The sequence below is a fragment of the Mesoplodon densirostris genome, chromosome 8 (assembly GCF_025265405.1).
Source record: "Mesoplodon densirostris isolate mMesDen1 chromosome 8, mMesDen1 primary haplotype, whole genome shotgun sequence".
NCBI classification, from domain to species: Eukaryota; Metazoa; Chordata; class Mammalia; order Artiodactyla; family Ziphiidae; genus Mesoplodon; species Mesoplodon densirostris.
This window is the reverse complement of record NC_082668.1, coordinates 89,115,179-89,139,874: the sequence shown is the minus strand read 5'-3', so window position 1 is coordinate 89,139,874 and position 24,696 is coordinate 89,115,179. Positions and strand designations below refer to the sequence as shown.

Here is a 24,696-nt window from a genome sequence, read left to right as displayed (position 1 = left end):
GCAGGGCCATCTGTGCAGGGGATTAGCTGGCTCATCTAATAAACATTTGGATCCTGAAGGGAATTTAGAGTCATCAATAAAAATTCTTACTTTGTTTAGAGGAGAAAGCCTGAGAGAAAGCCAGAGAGCCAGAGCAACTGGCTCAAGGTCACAAACTTAGTAAGAAGAGCTGAGACTTCCCCAGGTCTTCTAATCCCCAATTCAGGCCTCTTTACGCTCATCAAACCTACGTCTACTCTTAGCTCTTAGTGTATACACCTGGTGTATTGTATATACTGGGTAGTATCTTTGACTCTCTAACAGGTACCTTTGATCCTCCAGCAATTTCCAGCTAAGTGGAGTGTCTACAGTGATCTGGAATATTGGGCTTTTGACTTAGGAGAAGTGTTGATTTCCTACATCTGAACGTCAGCTGTCAGGCCCTCCTTGACACGTGTGAGAGATCCAAACAATACTCTACTTGCCCTAGTGTATCAGTAAGGTGTTGGTGTTTCAATGGAGAACAACAGACATTGTCTTTAGCGTACCCTCCAGGGTTATCAGATTCTAGCCCCATTCATCTTCTTTGAGTTATTTTGCAACTCTTTCTCAATTGTAGGTAACTGATAGATACATAAGTTCTGTCCATTCTGGTGATGATTTTAATTGACTTCCTCTCCACTGTGGAAAAATCAGTTTTGTCTCCATTCACAATTCACCTCAACATTCCTTTACTTCATATAAGCCTCTGCTAGTTTGACTTTCCCTTTGAACCAATTATTACATCTGCTTGGTTCCCTCATATCATGTGAATAAAATAAATTCTTTAAACACATTCATCTTTACATCTGTATGTAAGTCATGATTTTACCTTCTTCTGAAAATTATCTTTAAACAAGAGAAAGAAAGAAATTGAAAAATTCAGGCTACGGAGGTTTGACCCAAAGGAGCACAAACACATGGGCAGGTGGATGCAGGAAGTCCTCACACTTAGGTAGACCTGGTGCTACCAAGCAGTCTAAAAGTCTAGTGTGCTCAGAAACACTGCCACTCTTCTACTTATAACCTTTGAAGTGGAAATATCGGTTAGTGTTATATGTTCATGTCAGAGTTTACCAAAAAAGTCAAGCTGTTTTCCAAAGTGATCACGCCAATTTATAGCCTCACCACTGGAGTATGAGAGTCCCGCTGCCCTCTATCCATGGCAACCCTAGGAATTGTCAGACACACCGATTACTGCCAAAATAGGTGTAAAATGGTATTTAATTGTGGTTTTAATTTGCATTTCCTTAATTAGATGTGGCTGAACTTCCCTTTTGTTTTCAGCAAAGTCTTCTGACAATGACATCCTCCGACAATGGACAATATATAGTACAATGAATTTAATTCCTCTATTTTTTCCTAATGATTACCCATACTCCTGGAAGGGGAAAGGAAAAGGAGAGAGAGAGAACTAAGAGGTATTTATTTTAGGTAAAAATTGTATTAGCATTGGAGATTGCTTACAATTTTGTAATGCCTGACATTTTAAATTTGTGCCTCTTATCTTATCCTCCTCCTGCATTTTTATGTTGTTTGGGAAGGATCTGCCTCCTTTAAAGATGTTTTTGAAATCCCAACCTATAATGAATGAGCTCTGCTTTGATTCATCCCTCCAGTTTGAGTTTTGCATTCAAACACATGCAAAACGTCTATACCTCTAAATGGAGATGTGCACAGACCTAAGTCAATAGTGAGACTTCTAAAAAAAGGTTAATTATACATTTTTATTTTCCTTTAAAAAAAAAAAACAACCTTAAGCAAATAACTTCCTTTAGGACGGGTCATTCATTCTGTACAGTTTTAGGGCTCTGATATAACCATGCTGTTCCCATTCATCACTTTCTAAATTAAACTGACTTTTCATCCCCACTCTACTCATTTGTTTATTAAATAAAACTTCATTTAGGACCTATTAATGTGCCAGATACTGATGGAAGTGCTGGAATGACATGAGTGAGCAAGGCAGACAATTTCCCCACCCTCATAAAGCTTACATTCTAGTGGGGGAGACAAACCTTAAACAAGTACATAAAGGACATCATGTTGAGTAGGGACAAGTGCTATGAAGAATAACAAATCAGGGTGGAGGGGGTTAATGAGTATATTTGGGGGTGTATTTTGGCAGGCAGCCTTTAGCAGCTGGGATGGTGAGGGAACTCAAGCCACATTATCTGAGAACTGGTGAAGACATTGGGGGCATTGAACTTAAGAGACAAAAATACTTAACAAGGTCTTGGACGGGAGGGGATAGTTTTCTTTGACTCTCTTAGGGTCCTTCCCTGTCTGGGTCTGAGAATTAGACTTTCACAGACAGATTTACAGAAGAAAAGCACACAAATTTATTCAATATAAGTTTTATGTGACACAGGAGCCTTCATAAGGAAATGAAGACCCAAAGAAACGATTAAACTTGAGTGTTTTTACACTAGGTGTGATGAAGGGTAGAGAGCTGTGGAAATGTGAGATAAACAAGGAGTTTGAGCTAAGTATAGTAAACTGGGGGAAACTGAACAAGGCCTGTTTGTTCAGATTCCTCTCTGTGTCCCTTTGTCTTCAGAGATAAGGATGGTCCTTTCCTCTAGGTGTACGGAGGGCACCACTCACAAGACAGTTTTTTTTTTTTAAAGGTACTCAAATATGTCTCAAATTTTAATAAGATCCTCCATACATACATTTATTTACTACTGAAAATTGAAATAGCACATCAAAAATTTTTATTACAATTCAAATTTTTGAAAACCAGAAAATTTAGTTAATACACCTTGCTCTAGTTATGCTCTAGCCAAACTACCCAATGTTTTCTTTACATTCCTTCCACACAAGTTAATTTGTTTCAAATTCTTGATATTGGGTTTCATCTTACTGACTTCAGGCTGCTAAAACAGGCAATACTTGAGACCTATTAGTGCTTCTTTGTGTCAAATCAAGAAGTGGAACTAAAGTATATTCAAGTTATTCAAATGCAAACTATCAATATATAGATTCCTTATAAGTTACCTGTATCAAGATAGAAAAGAGATGCAAGAAAAAAACACATCACAGAACTTATAGGTTATCAAAATATTGGTACACAGTCTCTCCTAGAGTACAGTAGCTTTCCCAAGCTGCTTCATAATGATCCTAAAATTATTAGCAAGAAAAAAACAGTACACGAATAAAGTTTATGGCTCAATCGACTCTGTGTCGTAATTATTCTCCGTGATAGTATCCTCAGAAGGATCTCTACGATACAGGCAATAATGACAGCTACATCTAAATCTTTCCATGTTTGACTAAAGTCTCAACTTCCTTCTGCCAAGGTTCTCTTTGAGTCAGAGGAAATTGGTTGCCCTAGTGGTATTTAATAACTTGAATCACCCTTTCTATCCTTTCTTCCCAAGCAGTTAACAATGTCCTCACTCCTCTCCTCCTATGGAGTATGCCTTCACCAAGTCTCTGTCCACCCTGTTGAGGTGGATACTCTGGTAGAAGGGAAGGGAATTTGGTACTAGGGTTGAGAGTCAAGTTATGAAGGTTCTTTATTAACACTTCAGAGACAGGTTGAGAGGCAGCTGGAACTTCCTGGGAATTTTCTTCGATGGACATCTGAGGAGACTCCAGGGTTCAGGTTGGGTTAAACTCTGATGAGTCCATTGGAAGTCTAGTCACAGCTTGAAGTTCCTTTGGGTTCCAGGGGAAGGTGATGCTTAAGACTCTCAAACTGCTACAAAGTAACAAGGAAGAACTATAGATCTGGGAAGGAGTGAGAAAAATCCAAACTCCGACTAACTGTGGTGAGAGAAAAATCTCACACAGGACAGTTTTATGGCCTGCTTCATGGAAGGTCAGAAGGTCCTTCCTACACACGTCATTTCTCAAATTCCTTCAGTTTGAAATATTCAATATGCCAAGGTGTCAAATTTTGGGGTAGTGTGTCCTGAACATAGTTAAGTCTCTTAAACTGTCATGTGCAGACCACTTGCATCAGATCCACCTGGAGATTTCATAAAAGATGTGGATTCCTGGGTCACACTCCAGATACAGAATCTCTGTGGTCAGGGCTCAATAATCTATATTTTAACAAGCTCCTATGGTGATTCTGATGCACTGTAGAGTTTGAGAACCACTGACTGAGGGGAACATAATAGCTGACTGCCATCAAGTGGAGAAGGGAGCTGATTTGTTGTCTGAAGCCCAGAGGGTAGAACTGGGATGAATGTATAGGAGTTTCTGACGGTTGGTTTGGGTCAAGGTTAGGAAGGACTTGGCTGTGATCAAACATCTGAAACATGGAATGAGCTGCCTCAGGAGCCAGAGAGCAAATTCTTAGACTCAGAGCTGTTCAATAGGAATCAGACCGACAAGGTCAAGCATATTGCCAAAGAAATTCTAGTTTTAGTTAGGTAGTTGAATTGGATGACCCTTTAAGATTCCTTCCAACAAAGATGCCATGCTGACATGTTCCTTGGCCTAAACAATTACTTCTGTGATTTTAAAACTGATGTTTACCATTAACCCAGTACTGTTACTATCACAAATCTTGGGTGATTGTTATTACATTTGGGTAAGTTGGAAGTCTCCTACAGCAGCATCACCTGGAAACTTGCACAGACACCTCCCTGCTGAATCAGAGACTCTGAGGGCAGGGCTCAGCAATCTGTGTTTGAACAGATTAGCCCCCCAGGGTAGTCTCATGTGTGAGAAAGTTGAAAAACCACTGTCGTAGACAAACACAATCCCACAGAAGTGAAGTGACTTGTCTACAGTGATCCAATCTATCTCAGGAAAGAAACTGGCTCCCATGTCTCTCTGTCATCCTTTTCCTTTGTTTAGGTCCAAATGACTTTCTGGAGCACATCATTTTCCCTTGGAAAGGGCAACTGTTCAAAATCTACCCTCAAGAAATTCTCACACATGTTTAATATTTAGGATTGTTTACTGAGCCTTGCTGGCAAACAATTGGACACAATCCACCAGGAGAGGGATGGCTAAATAAATATCACAGGTTTCAATGAGGGAGTTAAAAGGAATCTGTTACAGCTATGGAACAACATGGATTTATCTCTAATACATATTGTTAAATAGGAAAGCAAGTTGCCAAACGGTATAAAATGTGTGATTCAAGCTGAAAATTTAGGGGTTTTTCCCTTTCTCAATCTCTCTCTCTCTCTCTCTCTCTCTCTCTCTCTATCCCTGTGTGTGTCTGTATTCTGAAAGGATAAAACTACCCCAAAAATAATAGTGGATACTCTAGAGAGGGGCCATGATGGGGATGCTGGGAAATGGAATTAGGGATGCAGAAAGAAAGACTTTAGCCTAACATATAATATTTTAAAATTTTAGAGGAAATGGTATTCATACATTATTTTTGCAATTTGAAAATTAATTTCAAACATTAAGTAAAAATTGTTATGGCTTAATTACGATGGGCCCAAATCCTGGTCAAAGAATCCTGTATACTAGTTTGATTAATATCTCCTGCATCGAAGTAGAAATATCCCCAATCATGTGAAGAGTAGCAATCCTTTCCCTATTTTAAAATATCACTTGAGGGACCCTATATCTGTATCAGTGACCACCCAGATTGTCTACTCAGACACCCGAAATACAGGACAATTATCTGAACAATTAAATCCACATAAATAATTTTCTCTTATGTAGATAATGGAGGGAACGGAGCTATTCTGGCTTGGATAATTTGATAATTACCACCAATTGCCCATTTCCCTTCAGTGTGTATAAAAATCCAGATTTAGTTTATTAAGTTCTTTCTCATATTTACCATAGGGCCTTTTATTTTAATTTTTTTCCCCCTTCATGTTTGGCCTTTAATAAAGACAGAACAGCTGGCCACCATCTGCTACGAAAAAAAAAAAAAAAGTCATTATATCCGTTATATCCTTAAGAAGACTCTTCAAATTTGGACCTTGGGATACAAAGTCACGTTGATCTATGCCATTGGATTGTGGAAGTCCTGAGACTGTACATTCTAATTCGGTAGAGCTCACTACAGCACTGGGCACACACAACAGGTGCTTAATAAATGCTTCTGATGCTGTTGCTGCCTTCGTATATGCTCTAAATGGGAGACTTTCTAAAGAAGAAAAGCAGAATTAGAGACTTGAGGCTGAGTTTATTCAAAAATTAATTTGTAATAGAAAGCTAAGCTTTAAACTGATCATTCTATTTCACAACTAGTAAAATGATGTATGTTTTTCTGCCTGAATTCTACAGATTGATTTTGCAGTGCGTATTTGGATGTGTTCAACTGTGTCATTTATGTATTTTGAGGATGGGCTATGAAATCAGATTGACCCTCATTTCATATCCTGACTCTACCACAGACTACCTGTGTGACTTTAACCAGTTTCCTCATTTGTAGAAGTGGAATAATTTTATCTATGTGGGGGTCTAGTACCAGTAGTAAGTGAGATGTATATGTAAAGCACTAACATAAAGCCTGCCTTAAGCAGATGGTCAATAAATGCTCCTCTCTCCTTTCTTCTATTCCTTTCTTTGACAAAAATTTATTTTTCTCTTCCCCAACCCAAACGTCTATGAAAAAGCAGCTAGCAATTTTTCCTCTGAGTCATCCCTAAACCATGGTTTTCAGGGTTGGGCAGATATGCACTGTAAAGTGAATAGAACATGCTAGAACATGAATGACTAAGAGGTCAACTGTGGGTCAGCTGATGGGCTCGGCAGCGGTTTCTTAGAGCACCATATTGGAGGGAGTTCCAAAGCCCCATCTGGGCTCTGGAGGAAATGTGCCTTGACTGAGGAGCCAGGTCTGCAGCTGGGGCTGGAGAGCAAAGTGGCGCCCATTTGCCATCTCTGTGCCAGAAGGTTTCCTCGCATACTCCTCCTCTTCCACCTTTTCTCTTTTTTGTCCATTATTTTCTTCCTTCTGTTGCTTCATTGTAATTATCCAACATAAGCTAGTCCCACTGAAATTTGTTTAAGGAACCTCCAAGCAAGGACATAGAGTTTTAATTCATCTACTGATTTTCACAGAATAAGCCAGACAGCCAATTCAAAAGTCCAGGGTGGCAGTCTTCTCAACTGCACTGATACTAACATCTTCATAGCATCTTTCTTCTTGTTTTCCTTTATTATTTCTTCACATACTGTTTCCATAGCATGGCCACCATTCCCTGTGTTTCTTTACTACATGGATTCCTCCCTATAACTGAATTAGCTCATGAGGCTGCCCACAGAGCAGACATTAAGGAAATTGGGAAAGATAGCCTGGGCTTATTACTGCTGCTACTCAGTATCTTTGGAGAGTAGTGTGATTGATATTACCTCTTATATATACTTTTCAAATCACCACTATAGATTTCAGTCTCAATTTGCAGAGCTATCAGCTACAAAAATGATTTTTCTGATACTTGAATAGATAAGAAACAGCTGTCAGCAGTGCGGGCTCTGTGAGAAAGGGAGGGTCTCAAAAGAATAAGTTTTGGGATTGTGAATCATCTATAGGCAAGTTGGGAGGGATCTTCAGGCCAGGCCAGGCCAAGTTGAACCCATACTGCACCCTAAGAATGGAGAGAGGTAGTCACAGAAATTCTCTTCAGTCCATAGTAACCTGGAGAGTTACTGATACTGTCACCTCCTTAGAGATGGGACCTTGGCAAAGCTACATCATCCCTCTGGCCTCAGTCTTCTCATCTGTGAAATGGGAAGGTTGGACCAGGCCATCTCTTAAGAGTTTTTCAATGATATCTTAAAAGGTAGTTTTAGAATGTTTTTTGTTTATTGCACTAACCAAAGTTATAACAATGGTAATATAAGAGTTAAGGGAGAAAAGAAGTCATCCAAGGTCTCACCTATATAAAAGGCATCAATGCACACAGAGTTGGGGACAGGTGAGCAACTCACTCTCTCAAAACACCACCAACAACAAAAGGGTGGGAATGACAGTATACAAGAACAGCAGTTGTTAGAGATTCCTCCCAGAGAATGCCACCACTCAATTGCTGCCCCTAGAAGCTAAATGCAGAGACTGTTCACATAAGCATGCAATATATTTTACTCACAATGCTGAAACTGTCCATTATCCTCCCTAAGTATTATCTCTTACATGTCTCTCACAACCACGTAAATCAGTTTGCAGGGAACTGAGGATTCTGTTCACTTAGCTGCAGACATAGTAACTTACCTAAATAGCACATTAAGATCTATTTTATGTCAGGCTCTCACCTGTGTGGTTATAGGTGAAAAGAAAAAAAACCCAGGGATGTCCTGGGAGAGATAAGGCATGGCATCGCCATCCTAGCTGCTGGAGGATTTGTGTTTCCTTATTCACTGCTCACTACCCAGAGAAGAAAGTAGCAGCTTTATTTTTTGAAAATTGAACTTTGGATTTCAGTCTTTCTTGAGATGTCTGGATTCTTCTGTGATGCTGATTTTTCTTTCAACTCCTGTTCTGTGAGCCAGTACTAACCCTGGGGCTCTGTAAGAGAATATCAGGGACCCTATCCTTATAGATAAAGGTTTCACAGTGATAACTGATGACATTCAGTTCACTTTGCAAGAGCTAAAAGAACTTGTTGCAGGCTTAAAACTGCAAACACAACTTTCCATGGCAATGGGATTAAAGGGTCCTCAATATCTTGCCTGCTTCCACTCAGGCACTTCTGCACTTTTTAATTCTTAAACTACAATCCTGAGGAAGAAGCTGGTAGCAAGGAGTAAGAAATGAGCGGGTTGTGAGGAACTGAAAGTATTTATTCAAGTTCATTCAGCCCCTTAGTCGTTCAGTCACTCCTTCATTCAATTAATAAACATTAGATTTCTTTCCTGTGACAAGCATAATTAGTGCCTCTCCCATTACCATTCCCACATCTTCCTAGCTAACTGAACACCAGTTTTTCTTTGGGTCACAATGCACCCAGCCCCAGACCTGTTCCCCACTTTCTAAGCCCCTCTTTGTAGCTAGGAATGGTCATGTGACACAGTCCAAGTCAATGAGAGGTGATGTGAAATGGTTTCTGAGAAAATGTTTTCTTTCCTAATAAAAGCTGGGCAAATGTGGCGGACTTAGCTATTCGTCCTGCCCTTTCCCTTTCTTCCTTCCTTGAATGCAGACATAATGTCTGGAGAGGTAGCAGCTACCTTGTAACCATGAGACTCTAAGCTAACCCATACACACTAAAGATGGTAAAAAGAAATGAAAGGAGGTCAGAAGATACACAGGCCCCTGATAACATCATTGAACAGCTAATATAACATTAAAAATAGCTTACCTCTCAATTTCTTTTTGTGAGAAACAAACAAACAAACAAATCTATTTGGCAATGGTTCTCAGTTTGGGCAATTTTGCTCCCCAGGGGACATTTGCCAATATCTGGAGACAATATTTATTGTCACAATTTAGGGTGAGGGGGTGTTGCTATTCGCATCTTAAAAGGTAGAAGCCAGGGATGCTGCTGTACATCTTACAAGGCCCAGGGATAGCCTTCCACAACAAAGAAGTACCTGGTCCAAAATGTCAGCAGTGCTGAGACTGAGAAACTCTGGGTTAAGCCACTAAAAATATTTATTGTTTGTTATTCACAGTCAAATGCATTCCTAATTGATAGATTCCCTGATTTGAGAAATACTAAACATACCATGGGCCAGACACCATACCATACAAGTTGCTAGAGATACAAGAATAAGTAAGAAGTCAACGGTCAAAGTCCAAATATGAAAGACTTGAAAACAAAGGTCAACTCCAAAAATGTCTGGATGTCTAGAGTTGCTCCAGACAATCCACTGGCAAAAGTATGTGGATCTCAAAGGACTGCTCTAGAATCCGAGAAAGTCAGTTGGTCAACTCTGGAGATGTCCTCAGTGAGGAGTTTTATGGGTCTTGTCTCTTAGAGTATAAATTGTAATAGAAAGAAGGCTTTGTTAAGGGAGTATTAAATCATGGCAAGAATTCTGCAGTATGAAAGGGAAGAAGCAGCCTTCTTGAGCAAAGTAATTACTAAAGACTATTCTTAAGAGTACAAATAGAGGCCAGGTGAGAGACCCTGACAAAGAAAAGTGACATCCGACACAGTCCTAGATAGGACAAGGCTATCATGACCCATACTGAGAAAGAGAAAACTGTCAAAAATGCAAGAAGATGAATTCAAGCTGGGCCAGAATAGACTGTAAGTTTTTTCTAATCCCTTGGTGAAGTAGAGGTGGAAACTGTTTTCAGAAACCTGCTGTAGAGTAGAGTGGTGGTTCAAAAGACATCCCAGAAGACAAAAAGCCAACTATGCTTAGGCTAACTTAGTGAACTGTATATAGTTCTCATTCCAGAGTTAACACTGTTATTGTCAACAGAACTTTTATTCTTCTTAGGAAATTCTAAATTGAAGATCTCCTCTAGGGCTTCCCTGGTGGCACAGTGGTTGAGAGTCCGCCTGCCGATGCAGGGAACACGGGTTCGTGCCCCGGTCCAGGAAGATCCCACATGCCGTGGAGCGGCTGGGCCCGCGAGCCATGGCCGCTGAGCCTGTGCGTCCGGAGCCTGTGCTCCACAACGGGAGAGGCCACAACAGTGAGAGGCCCGCGTACCGCAAAAAAAAAAAAAAAAAAAAAAAGATCTCCTCTAGCTACCCAGGTTGGGGTAGACCCTTTGGCACTGTTACAGTTGATTCCAGGGTATGTATTGGTCAGATAAGGGGTAATGAATGCCTGTGGTTTTAGCCTATCCACCCTCTTCCTCTCCTTCCTTTAACAGAGCCCCTCAGACCATGGTTCACATGGGGCTGACTCCATGCCCTGGCACGTGACGAAAGACCCTGCCAATCATCCCCCTGGGCACAGTTACTGGTATAAGCACCAGCACATGACCCAAGCTGGGACAACCAGAGAGTTCCTTGTATGGGAACTCTCAGGAACTTGCTTGCTGCTGATGTTGCTAAGCCTTTAGGATGCTTCCTACAGGAGCTTCCAGGAACCGTCTTTGCCAACATGTGAGGAAGAACTGCCTAGCTGACAAGAAACTCAAAAGAGGGAAAGCAAAGCTGCTGAAAAGAAGACAGTGGTTTGGTAAAATAGCTTGACGTCTTGTATCCAGACATATCTTTGAACTTCCTAGTTATGTAAGCCAATATATCATCCCCTTTTAAATTTTGCTTCAATTCACTTCAGTTTCAGTCACTTGTTATTAAAAGATTCCTGACTAATACACCAAGTAAGCAGCCTGCTTTTAGAGGCTCTTGCCTTAATAGGGCATATGTTGTGCTATGTTAGGGAGCTCTAATCTAAAAGATTCCTTCTTTTCTGGAATGTGAGCTAAGAGGTGGGAAGATGAGAAGAGTCTAGAAGGGAGCCAGAGCAGAGAATCTCCCTTGCCTGTGAAGTCTGTCTCTTCTAGGAAAAAAAAAAAAAACAAACATATCAGCATTTATTGTAGAGAGAAGGAAGGAAAGTTTGTTTAAATGTCACCTTTTTAATGTATCAAACTCTAATAATAGCATTTTCAAGCTGCGTAGAGACTTTTTATTAACTTATTATGGTTTCTTACCTTTTCTTGATAGAGAGCTACTTATCACTTACCTGAAATCTTATGCTCTAACAATCTAGAGTCTACTTTATAATGCAAATTAAACTTAACCTCAACAAAGCCAGCTCCATATTCTTGTCATGCACTTCAGAACTGCAAGGACCAAAGAGTCAGTCAGGAGATGGTAAAAGAAGATAGTGATGAAGGGGAAGGAGTAAAAGTTTGATTCAATTCAATAAATATTTATTAAACACCTAATTTGTATCAGGGACAGTGCTGGACAGTGCTGGACAGTACAGATACAAAGTTGGCTGCAAAATATCCCTGCCTCCCAGGTGGTTAATGTCAAGGTAAGAGACCGGCAGCTAGTTTCTACCTCAATGTAGTAAGCGCTACTGATGAAGTTCATCAGAGGGGCTCCTAAGTCAGCCTGGGAGAGTCAAGGAGGGTGTTGTAGGGAAGAAAATGCCTGTTCAAAGTCCTGAGGAATGAGCAGGGGTTAGCCAGGTTAAGTCAGCTGACTGAAAACTTGGAGAAGGGGGATTCAGGCACCAAAGCATGAGCACAACATGAGCAAAAGCAGGGAAGCATGGAATGATGTGGGGTGTTCCTAGAACTCTTAAGTAGTTTGGTTTTTGCTGGAATGTGAGCTGAGAGGTGGGAAGACAAGAAAGAAGAGACTGGAAAGGTGGGCAGGATCCAGACAGGGAGACTCCCCATATCAGGCAGAGGGGTTGATGCTCACCCAGTGAGGTCTGGGATGGTCATTTCAATTAAGGATTTTAATCAAGGAAGCAACATGATTAGATAGGAATTTTAGGTAAATTGTACTCTGTGGCTCCTTGGAGAACAGAAGAGGCATGAAGTCCGTTTAGGAAGTTAAGTCAAGAGGGTGGACAGAAGAGCCTCAAAAAGTTTGGAATAGGTATTGATCAATGGGATAGAACTGAGAAGTCAGAAATAACTTATGACCAATTTATGGTCAACTGATTTTTTTTTTTTTTTTTTTTTGCGGTACTCGGGCCACTCACTGTTGTGGCCTCTCCCGTTGCAGAGCACAGGCTCAGGACGCGCAGGCTCAGCGGCCATGGCTCACGGGCCCAGCCGCTCTGTGGCATGTGGGGTCTTCCTGGACCGCGGCACGAACCCGTGTCCCCTGCATTGGCAGGCGGACTCTCAACCACTGCACCACCAGGGAAGCCCTCAACTGATTTTTAACAAGGATGCCAAGACAATTCAACAGGGGAAAGAATAGTCTTTTCAACAAATAGCGCTAGAAAAAGCTCAATATCTATGAACAAATGAATTAAGTTGGACCTGTACTTCACACCATACATAAAGATAATTCAAATTGGATCACTGATCTAAATATAAGACCTAAAACTATAAAAGTCTTAGAAGAAAACATAGGAATAAAGCTTCATGACCTTGGATTAAGCATGGTTTCTTAGATATGACACCAAAAGCATTACTAACAAAAGAAAACACAGAAAAATTTGGCTTCATCAAAATTTTAAACTTTCATTCATGAAAAGATACCATCATGAAATTGAAAAGACAACCCACAGAATAAGAGAGAACATTTGCAAATCGTATATCTGATAATGGGCTAGTATCCAGAATATATAAAAATCAATAATTAAATGGGTAAAGGATTTGAATAAACCTTTCTTCAAAGGAAATAATACAAATGACCAATAAGCACATAAAAAGCTGTTCAGATTAGATAGTGGTTATTGTTGCACAACTTGTGAATATACCAAAACCTTAGAACTGTGTACTTTAAAAGGGTGATTTTTATCATATATGAATTATAGCTCAAGCTGTTGCTTTATTATTATTATTATTATTATTGTTGGTATTAAAAGGCCTTGGGAGAAGGGATGGGGCATTAATAAAGCCTTGGGAGAAGGGATCGGGTAATTCCCAAGGGAAACTTTTTGAGAAACTTTAGCAGGTAAAGTTGGCAGGACTTTTGATGAATTGTTTGAAGAAAGTGAGAAGACAGAGGTGACCCTAGATTTCTGGAGGAGAGGAAGCAGAGGAATAGAAGGGAGAAGGAGATGAAGGAGATACCAGGGCACATAGCTCTCATGCCATCATGAGAAGAAATGGAAGTTGCTGATGAAGGAGAAGAGGTAAGAGTTTCACTTTGTTCAACAGACACTGATTTAACAACTGTTATGAATTGGGTCCTGGGAGAGGCAGTTCTCCCGCCTGTGAGCTCAACTGGGAGAGTTGGGCCTTTCTGGAGGACTCAGAGGCTGAGCCCCTGGAATCTGCACGTAATCTCTGAAAATCTTTAGGATGTGGGCTCTGTGTATTCCCGACTTCTTATCAGGCAGATGATGAAACACCTTTTACAGAAATAGTAGGTTACTTGCCAAATACTAGATCCAAGAGGAGACGAGAACTCCGATCTCCTCACTAAATTATATTATTCTACAAGAGTTTAATAAACAAACCATAAGACTCTGAACTGAATGTGCTGTGCTACTCTTTAGACATTGGCCAGAACACATCCCAATATGTGCAGTCATATGTGTGTATCCCAGTATAGACCTTCTGCCAGACCATACTTCAGAGCCCACTGACCACAAAGCCAATGAGTGTTCATAGTCATTTTCTGTGATGTCTCAACAGCATGACTTCCAGGAGGTTTCAGCCAGCTGCCCAGCACTGTCAGGTGGCCTTTCTCATGCCTACCTGAGACTAGATAGATGAATGCTTCCAATCCACCTGGCCCATTGATGAGAGGGTGTTGGAAGTAACCCTTTCTTTGAAGGTTCCATGAAAGGAAAATAGGAAGGCACTTCTAAGTCATTTTGCCAGAAAATTCAAGGATGATGGGGCAAAGAAATGTTTTAGGTTTGGCCATGTCTGAAGACTTGGGTGACTTGGGGAAGTCCTTCTGCATTTGAGAACCCGACAACATAATCCTCAAAACACTGCCTTTCAGGTGTGCACGTCAGGCTTCAGTCCTGAGTGCCAGAAAATACAAAAAGGTAAAGAGTAACATTAAACAAGTCTTTATCTTTTATTTACCACCACCTGATAAGCCCTGCCTTTGATTGTTTTGTCTGCATATTTCCTGCTGAGAGTTTACAAAACAGCACTCCTGAACAGGAAGATAAGAGGCACACCTATTTGTTGAATAACATCAAGGGGGGAAACTGTTAACTCATCCATTTTGTTGTTAAGTTGCTCAAAAGGATCAAAATACCAATTAACCTGCTGGCTCAGAAATCTTTGATACCCTCAGATTTACTGACATTTTGAAACTCTTGTTCATACTTGCCTATAGGCTTTCTGATTACGAACAAAGAAGTGCCAATCTGTTTAGCATTTGACCTGTTTTCTTAAATATTTTTATGTATTCAACACTTAGTGGCTAAAAATACTTGACTAGTCACATTCATGAGCTAAAATAATCTTTTTTTGTTTGTTTGTTCCACCTCCAAATTTAAGAGGGAAAAAGAGGCTCAAAGACACTTTGTTTTAAAAAGCCATTTCGTTCTTATTTTTAATTTAAAAGCTCTCATTGCAAGGAACTTTATTTTGCCCTTTTCTCTCCATGGAATTTAGTGGCATTGGGAAGACCTGATGAAGCGACCCGCCATATTAGGATCCATTCTTCCCTGAGGAAAAAATGGAAAAATGACCTTGGGCATTAGTTTCAGAATGGTGGTAAAAAGAAACAGATTTTATAATGAATATTAATTTTCCTCTCTGGATATCCTCAGACAGTAGTGTTCCTCAGAGATGGTTTTTTTGTTATTCTTGCTCCTTATTTCTTCACGGAAAGTTTTGTGAAAATTCTACCTGTAATCATATGCATGTGTAAGGCATACCTATGGCAGCTGTTCAGAAAAGAGCAGCATTTCACTCTTAGGTAAAGGCAGTTTCTGGGTTTAGAAAGCTCTACAGCAATTTTTGCAATAAACATTTATTGAATGCAGGAGACCGAGGAGATTAAAAGTGTGGCTGCTATAGCCAGACTGCCTGGGTTCAAATTTTGGCTCAACCATTTACTAGCATGGAATCTTGGTAAAATCACCTAATTTCCTTCTGTGCTTCAATTCCCTCAACTGTAAAACAGGGATAATAATAAAGCCTAGCTTACAGGGCGGTTGTATGGATCAAAGGAGATTATATATTTGGGACAATTTAGGTGCTATGTAGATGTTAACTATCATATTATATCGTGCCAGATGCTGGGAGAGGAGTGGACACCTGGGTGCATTTACATTTGCCAGAATCTTGACCCATTTATGGAGGGATACTTTTGCCATAGCAATTAAATATCTGGAGATTTTGAAACCCAAGGATATATAACAGATAAATATCTATGGACATTTTTATTTTTCAAATGTGATCAGGAGGGAGCTTAACCTGTCCCCCAGATGACTGTATAATTTAGTTGGAGTACAAGAGAAACACAACATTTAAGCAAATAAATGCTAGCTGGTAACTAGCCAATTACATGTTTGGAGGCAAGTGGGCAGGAGGAGTGATCCCAGGGGACAGAATGGCCTTGGCAGAGCTGTGTTCAACATAATGTAGTTCCCAAGATACCAGACTGACCTTTTCACAAACTCTTCGAAGAGGATACGGTGGGAATAACCCTGCTGGCGGATGCTGACCGTCTCTAGGATGCCTGTGGAGCGGAGCTGGGCCTGCACTCTGTCTCGGGTGAACTTCAGTGCCTCTCGGTCATCATTGGGCTTGATGCAGCGTACAAAGTGGGGCTGTCCCACCACCATTTTGGAGAGCAGATCCATCAGAGAATACTACCAGGGAGAAAAACACACACGAAATGAGGTTACCACAAACATAATAGATAATTACGGCACAGGCCTGCTGGGCCTCCAGGGCAGTTTGTTGGCTTCTAAACAACTCATGGAACCTTTGAGGCTACAGAAGAATCCAGCAAAATGAAATAACAATATAAGTTCTGACGAGTACTTATCACTGCCCACAGATTCAAAAGTATTCTTTAAACATCACCTGGTGCCAGGCAATATCCCATCTGGCAGAAACTCAGCCGTCTAAGAACTTGCTTAGGTTACCTCGTAACTCCATCACCAGAACTAGCTTGTCTCTGGTATGCCAAGGTGATGTTCATAAACTGTAACCATAATTTAAAATATCCAGCTTTGGCTCCCTAACTCAGGGGTTAGAGCACTGGTCTCATAAAATGTCCAGCTTTCAGGGAAGGGGTCAGTTCCTTCTTCAACCTAACAATCACCAGAAAGTCTAAGCAAATCTTACCAATAATAATAAGGCAGAGGAAAAATGAGAAAAATAAAGAGGGCAAGGAAAACAAGAAAATCAGAGGGAAAACAGAGATTATAATGAAGATGAACTAACATACAGCGAGCGTCTGGCATGGGGCTCTCGCAGAGAGAGAGCACACGGAAAAGCTGAGCGGTGCTCGCTGCTCCTCACGGGCATCCACTGGGGCAGCTCCTCTTTTGGACATGCCTTCAGGGGCAATCACAAGCCACATGTAAAATCAGTCCCATTATTTCATAATCCTACATCCTACTAATCCAATACATGGTTACCTAGCTTGGCAATGTGCCTTTTTTTTTAGCATTTTGGGACCAGTATTTTGAGGACGCCCAAGTGTTTGTTATGGATATATTTCTGAAAATTGTAAGCCAGAGGCTTCTTCTGCTGAAAGAGGGACTCTAGGATCTTGAGGATGGCCTCACAGAGCCAATCAGAGCCTAAACACACACACACACACACACACACACACACACACACACACACACATATGCTAGGAGGATATAGTCAAGCCACTAAAGGGACATGATCAGGGTAGGTCTCAGATAAGAAATAAGTGGCAATTAGAAATGTCCAACCATGAGGGATGAAGCAGGGGCTGAAAACCCACCTGCTGGAGAAGGGATCACTGTACAGATGGAGTGCTGGACCCAAAGTCCTCTAGGCCCTTACAATCCATACCCCTGAGGCCAATTCTAGTCTGCCTCTAAAGCACAGCTGGATAAGTCAGACTTCTTAGCTTTACATCTTTCTTGAACCTGCTAGCTTTTGGTGGAACCTTCTTTCCACGGTGCTGGCTTCCAGGCCCTACCCTTCAGCCTGCCTGGCAACTCCAGCTCATGATCCACTTGACTTACCATTCCTGCCAAACCCCTTCCTGTGGCCAATCCCACCTTACAACCTTATTTCGTCGTCCCTGAGTTCAGTATTTCCGCCTTTGGCTTAACAGCATGTCCGTCGTGAAGCTGCCTGGACCTCAGCTCCCTGTAGTCAATGATCTAAAAGGGGCTTCCAACCCCAATGCTTCATAATTTGAAGATAAACAAATCTGTTCAAATTAGTACAAAGTGTCAGTGTCTTATCTTTCCTAACTAATGTGCATTTGACAGAGTCCCTCTTGAGACGACGTTTTTACTCAAAGGAGTCATTTCACCAGATGAAACATGAGGAATTGTGGTAACAGAGATGGGAAATAATTGGGCTCAGGCAAATGGGTCAATTCAATCTAGGAAAAGAAAGTCAAAGCTAAGACATAGCCTCTCAGGAACTTGATAAACCATCTTCTGGAATTGTATTAACTACTTTACTTCTCAGTAAATATGCTAGAAAAGTGGCTGACTCCAGTAGTTTTAAGGCCAAGAAGCAGCTGAAATGCTAACAGAATCAGCACATTCAATGGACAGGGCTATGTGCCAGTGGCAGAGAGGGCCTTCTGTACACACTTGAGGGCTCATCTGGTCTTTCTGAGATCAGAGAACACTGTACTCAGAGGGGGGTTCCCTGTTATAATTTTCCTCTCTCTACACCACCACCTTTCTTAACTGACTCTTGAGCTTTGCTCTTATTTCAGTGACTCTGTGGTATCTGGGCTTCTTGTGGGAAGGGTTGGCAAGTCCTTTCTGGAAACAGGCAGAATAGAGATCAAGAAGACTCCATACCCGGAAGTAAGAAGCCATGGTCTGCCCCTTCATGTTGGTGGTTTCTTCCGGATGCCGTATCACCTCCAGAGTGTCCACCTGGAACACAGGCAGAGGCAAGTGGTTTGAGGATATAGACAATTTATTTTCCCCAAATCTGAAAGGTTATTTGGTCAAATATCTGAGGAGCCTTGATGTTTAGGACACAACTGTACAGACTGTGGGGGAGGAGTTTAAAGACATCTAAAAGAAAAACTGAATTCACACTGTTCTACTCTCTTGACAATGACCACACTCTGTGACATACTACATGGTCTCAGTACAAACCCCCATCAGTGTTATTTCTGTATTTCTCCATGCTCTAATGGGCCACTATTAAGTTCTCCAATAATGTCACGAGACCAAATTATTTCTTAAAAGAAAACTGGGCAAAACCCATGAGGCTGGGCGATTACAAAGCCCCGGACCCAAAGCCCCCGTTGCACCACAGGGCATTAGGGGAGCCCTTTCACCTTCCAGCCATCAGACACTAACCCTGCTACACTTCTCCTGCTGCCCACAGTTCCCACGTGCTCACTGCGGACCAGAGCTTGGGATACACCTGTTCCCAATCACCTGCCCCAACTACCTGGGCCGACTGGAAGGAATTTAGAATGAAAACAACTGTAGCAAACAGTTGTGGCACCCTGTGTTCCATCATTTTATCTCAACAATAAAATCCCTGCTCCCGCACACACAAAGCTATTTGGTTTGCAGAGCACATGAGGGGCGTTTCAGCACCAGCCTCCTCTGTGGCAGCCTCCCATCTGCTTGGAACAGGTGGCAAGGGTATGAAGCACAGACATTTGAACTGGAAGATGCTGCTGTCAGCACGTGTGTTCCACTCAGTGGATCGCTGTCCAGGCAGCCACCTCCCCACGGGGTGAGAATGTCTGCAGCCTTGTTCAACAACAGTGAGAAGTGGGTGCTAGAAGGGATGGGGCCAGGGGGAGGTGGGTGAATAATGAGGCTTACCTTGAGGGGCATTTAGGAGACTGTGTGCAAAAGGGAAGAAAAGGCTTCAACTGGCTTGGATAAAGAAAACAGGTCTGTTTAAGAAGGGGAATAAATGTGGAGCTAAGTTTTCAAAGACTAGAAAAGCAACCTAAATAGTGAGCAGGAATATAAGGGTAACTCTGAGAGAAGTGATGTCAGGAGTCGGGGGTCGGGGGGCGGTGCGCGGTGCAGCTTGCATTCTCTAGGCTGCATATTGGATCTGTTCCCAAAGCCATCATTTCATTTGGATGCAGCTGAAGCAATGGTACACCTGCCTGTAGGTCTGAGTTTTTAATATTTTTAATGAGAAAGGAGGAAATGAAAGCTCTGTGTTGAGAAGGAAGGCTGCTCTCATAGAGAAAAGAGAAAAACACAAACACACCCGCCCCACCTGCAGAGGTCCTATGGTGTTATCTGCAGGGACCACATGGAAGGTTTCTTCCCCATCTCACCCCCACTTGGAGGACAGAGCTCAGCACTGGTGAGGTTTGGGGAAAGCTAGTTAGGACTGAAGGAAGAAAGATCTTGGCTAGGGTCTGCCTTCGGCCAAATTGTAAATTCTGAGAGTTTTCCTAAACATTCTTTCTCCCCACCTGACCTTCATGTGCACACAACTTTTGGGAATTTCCCACTATTTCTTTTATTCAGAGATCCTCCCTGAAGAACCACAGCTTGCTTTGAACCCTGCTTTTCCTCCTTCCTTTCCCTCCCTTTTCACTCAAATTAGCCAGCGAGTGCCAGCCTCTCAAGCTCTAATTCACTGTGAAAGGGCAGCTGAAAAGCTCATCCATATTTCTCTTACTATAGCATTTACCTGTTACCCTTCCTCAGAACATACAGTGGACCCTTGGCATTTGAGAATTTAACAGTTTAGTGATCAGAAAAATCTCTGATGTATATTAATTCTGCTAAGACATAATTTTAAAAGTGTGATATGCATTGTTTTCAAGATCGGTACCCATCCCCTGCAGCAAACTGGAAAAATACAGAACGAAGCACCAATCTGCAATCCAACTTATAGGGCTGGTGTGCTCCTGTAGCCACCCAGCACGACTTCAGGTCTGTCCTTATACTCACATACAGAGTAACTCTTGTAAAGTCAGTAAAAACCTATTCTGTGTTACATATAACTTGGAAATGTTAATGCTTGTCTACAGTTCATCACCTACATATTTAGTACTATATTTTAAAGAATAAATAATATACTATTGGGGTACCTTCTAATTTAAGAATTTGGAAAGGTCTTGGGTTGGTCAAGGGTCTCTTGCATATTTGCATAGTCATGAAGTCCTCCTGTGCATGGAGTAGATCTAAAAGAGGGAATTTCACTTCGGACAAGGGACATACCACAAGTTGCCTCTCTTGACCTTTCAAAGTAGGAGACCTCTGTCTGCACTGGGCCTGCCATGACCTCCACAGAATTCAAAAAAACTCGGAAAAAAAAAAAAAAAAGAGATGAGAAGGTTGTTGTCTAACCTAAGAGCTTGTCTTTCTGAATTTAGTTAATGGTAGCCTCATTTAATTAAAAAAAAAATAAAAGTCTCTTAGAAACAATCCAGAAAGTAGGTTCTATTGAGGTCATCATCTAACAAATAGTTCTTTCCAAAGGTGGGGATTTCACAACAAAAAACCAGTCCTCTCCATAGCATCTTATAAGTTTTTACCTCAGATAGGAGGAAAAGAGACAGGAAAGGCTTCCTAGACACAGGGGGTACGTGCTACAGGGCAGAGGGTTTGGAACTGGACACACCTGCTTCAAATTCTGGCTCCTCCGCTTAATAGCTGTATGGACTTGGACTTGTTAACTTCCCAAAGCCTGTGTTATTTAAAAACCACTGCCTTGCACACACACAAGAGGCCAGTCAGTTCCCCTTCCTTCATTACCGTGTTGGATTCAGTCTTAGCTTAGTGATCAATACTAAGGATGCAGGGTATTGTTCCATGGAATAAGGTGAGTACTAGCTCCCATGCAACACAGCAAGGACATCTTTTTATTTATTGGCAGAGAAAATACTTCCAATGAAAACAGTTTCAAAATGATCAGTAGAACTGATATTCTGGATAAAAACACTGTCTTTCTAACCCAGTATACCCTTCTTCTACACCACCAATTGCTACAACAATAGAAGCCAACTGGAGCTAAGCAAGCTTGTTTTTCGCCCACGTGAGCTTGTTTTTGCCCACATGACAAATGTCCTACCCCATTCCTTGTGAGCAGTGCTGGTTAGCCTTCAAAGTAGTCATGAGTAAGCATTACAAATTGTGGTACAGACCCCAAGCCCACAGGAAATGAGCAAGCTTCTGTATACATATGGACTACACACATGGAATTTTAGATGGTTATCAAAATGTGAGTAATAAAACATTTACTGTTTCCGATGTGAAATCACTATGCTAAACACTTTGCCTACACTATGTCAATGAATTCTCAAAAGGACCCTATGAGGTAAACACTATTATCACTCCTATCCTACATATAAAAAAGTTAAGGCTCAAAGATTTTAGGTAAATTTCCCAGAGTCCTGTAGCTAGTAACTGGCCATGCCTAGGTCTGAACCCAGTTCTGATTCCAAAACCTACTCCTTAAACATTACATACTGCCTTTCTATGTGGTTTGTTACAACTTATAGAATTGGTCTGAAAGCATGGTATTATTAAAAAGACTTGCCTCATCTGTCAACTAAATTTACTTTAGGATAAAGACATAGACTCCAAAAAGTCTCACAAACCATCTAGATCTCAGCAATAAATGAAAAACTGAAGGATTTCTTTTCCCCCTTGGTCTCTGTAAGTACCTACTATCTGCACCCCCAAACCTCAGAAGTATTTATATTGAGGTTCTTGACAAGGCCTTTGGTCAAGAATTTTTACTGCTATCAAGTGATTCATCCCTCTCTCAAGGAAACAGTCCCTACAGCATCACTCCCCTCAAAAGTCTCCACAGCACTGAATGAGGAAGCAAGGCTGGCCTTGACACCGGCCAGTGCGAGGGTGCTGAATGTGGTGGAGGTCAGCTTTCTGCAAGGCCACCTCTGCTATTTCATCTTGGAGAAGGCAGAGAGGAACTGATGGAGTTTTTTATTGCTGTTGTTACCCTTCATATTTTCTGATGCCTTAATTAGAACTTTCAGCTCATATTCTTTCCCGGACACGATAAATCTCTAGTCATTTTCATCTCACCTATATTTATTATAGTGATGTAAATACACGCCACACACTCGAGGGCACACTTCTCATGTAGGCAGGGCAGGGAGGGAGATAACAACGTGCTGATACCGAATGTGGAAGGCAGGGGGACAGGTCCTGGCAGAGTCCAGCAGTCAAAAAATCAAATTGGGGAAAGGAGGGGAATATGAGTTGACAGAGAATATTACACAGGAGTCTTTCATCTTTTTGAAAGGAACGTCTCACGATCCTTTTTAGAATCTGGTGGAAGCCAATGACTGCAAAAAAACACATATACGGTTGATCCTCATTATTTGTGGATGCTGTATTTGTGAATTTGCCTACTTGCTGAAATGTATTTGTAATCTCCAAATCAATCAGTGCTCACACGCTTTCACGGTCATTTGCAGACATGCAGAGCAGTGGAAACTTTGACACCTGATGTGCATGCTTCCAGCTGAGGTTGAACAAGGTGACACTCTGTCTTCTTGTTCCAGCTCTCATGCTGTAAACAAGTGTCTTTTTCAAGGTCTACTTAAGTGCCACGACTTTTGTGCCGCATTTTTGTGCTTTTGGCTGGTGATTTTACTGTTTAAAGTAGCCCCTGGGGCTTTCCTGGTGGCACAGTGGTTAAGAATCCCCCTGCCAATGCAAGGGACACGGGTTTGAGCCCTGGCCCAGGAAGATCCCACATGCCGCGGAGCAACTAAACCCGTGCGCCACAACTACTGAGCCTGTGCTCTAGAGCTCGCATGCCACAACTAATGAGCCTACGTGCCACAACTACTGAAGCCCATGAGCCTAGAGCCTGTGCTCCACAAGAGAAGCCACCGCAATGAGAAGCCCACGCACCACAACGAATAGCCTCTGCTCGCCACAACCAGAGAAAGCCCGCACACAGCAACAAAGACCCAACACAGCCAAAAATAAAAATAAAACATAAATAAATTTATTTTAAAAAATAGCCCCTAATCATAGTGCTGAAGTGCTGTCTTGTGTTCCTAAGTGGAAGGAGGCTGTCATGTGCCTGTTGGAGAACATTTGTGTGTTAGATTAGCTTTGTTCAAGGCATGAGTTATAGTGCCGTTGGCCTTGAGTTCAATGATACAAATACTGTACTTGAAATATTGTTTTATACAAAGCAATACTACATATAATTATTTATAAAAAGTATCTAGTTGACCTGAGCAACACAGGTTTGAACTGCATGGATGTACTTACACACATATATTTTTCAATGGTAAATACAGTACTACTACACGATCCATAGTTGGTTGAATCTGCATCTGTGGAACCGTGGATACAGACAGCCCTCTATAAAGTTATATGTGGGTTTTTGACTGTGTGGAGAGTTGGTGCCCCGACCCCCATGTTGTTCAAGGGTCAATTGTATTAAATAAAGTGTCTTTAAATAGAAACACACATAATATAAAATTATGTATTAATTAGTTGACAAAAGTGTCGTAACCAGAGGCTTGCAGGAACCTAACTGTGTATTTCCTCTAGGAGCAATGCTTAGGATTTGCTGATTCAGTGTTCACAGTAACTTTACATAAGTCTTGTGAATAATGAGAATCAACTGTATTTAATACAAACAACATTTTACATGTAATATCAAGAGGCTCTCATAACCACTGAAACTTCTCTGTAAATCTCATTGAGGGGTCCATATAACTCATGTTAAATAGCCCTAACATCTTGCCACAAATTCACAAGGTTGAAAAGTAGAATATTCCACAGGATTGTACTAACAATGTGGGTGTAAAAATTATTGTTAACAAAGATGATCTGAATCCCTATTTATGTGCAGGTCTTTTATTCTGAGAGGGAGTAAGTATAGATATGTATGTCTCTATCAATTTTGGGGTAATAGTCAATGGTATTATGTGCAGCTGTATTGATCATTCTTTATTAAGTGAATTATTTAATATTCAATGTAAACAAAAAGGTAAGAAAATTCAGAGATGTGACCTGTTTATTACTCCATCACCTTTAACATTATTGTCTCTTGGTGTTAGTATTAGTATATACAGTGAGCATTAACCAGCCAGTCCTTGAGATTTGCACGAAGCATTA

At 41.3% G+C, this 24,696-nt stretch overlaps 1 protein-coding gene across 1 annotated transcript in view; it reads right to left on the bottom strand.

The window, feature by feature from the left end:
* Positions 1-24,696, bottom strand: part of MYO3B (myosin IIIB) — a 381,433-nt gene that overhangs the window by 127,175 nt on the left and 229,562 nt on the right. The window contains exons 23-24 of the mRNA XM_060106164.1: positions 18,442-18,519; positions 16,076-16,281 (exon numbers count right to left, since the gene is read on the bottom strand). Of these exons, the coding sequence (XP_059962147.1) occupies positions 16,076-16,281; positions 18,442-18,519 (284 nt within the window). The remainder of the gene's footprint in view (positions 1-16,075; positions 16,282-18,441; positions 18,520-24,696) is intronic.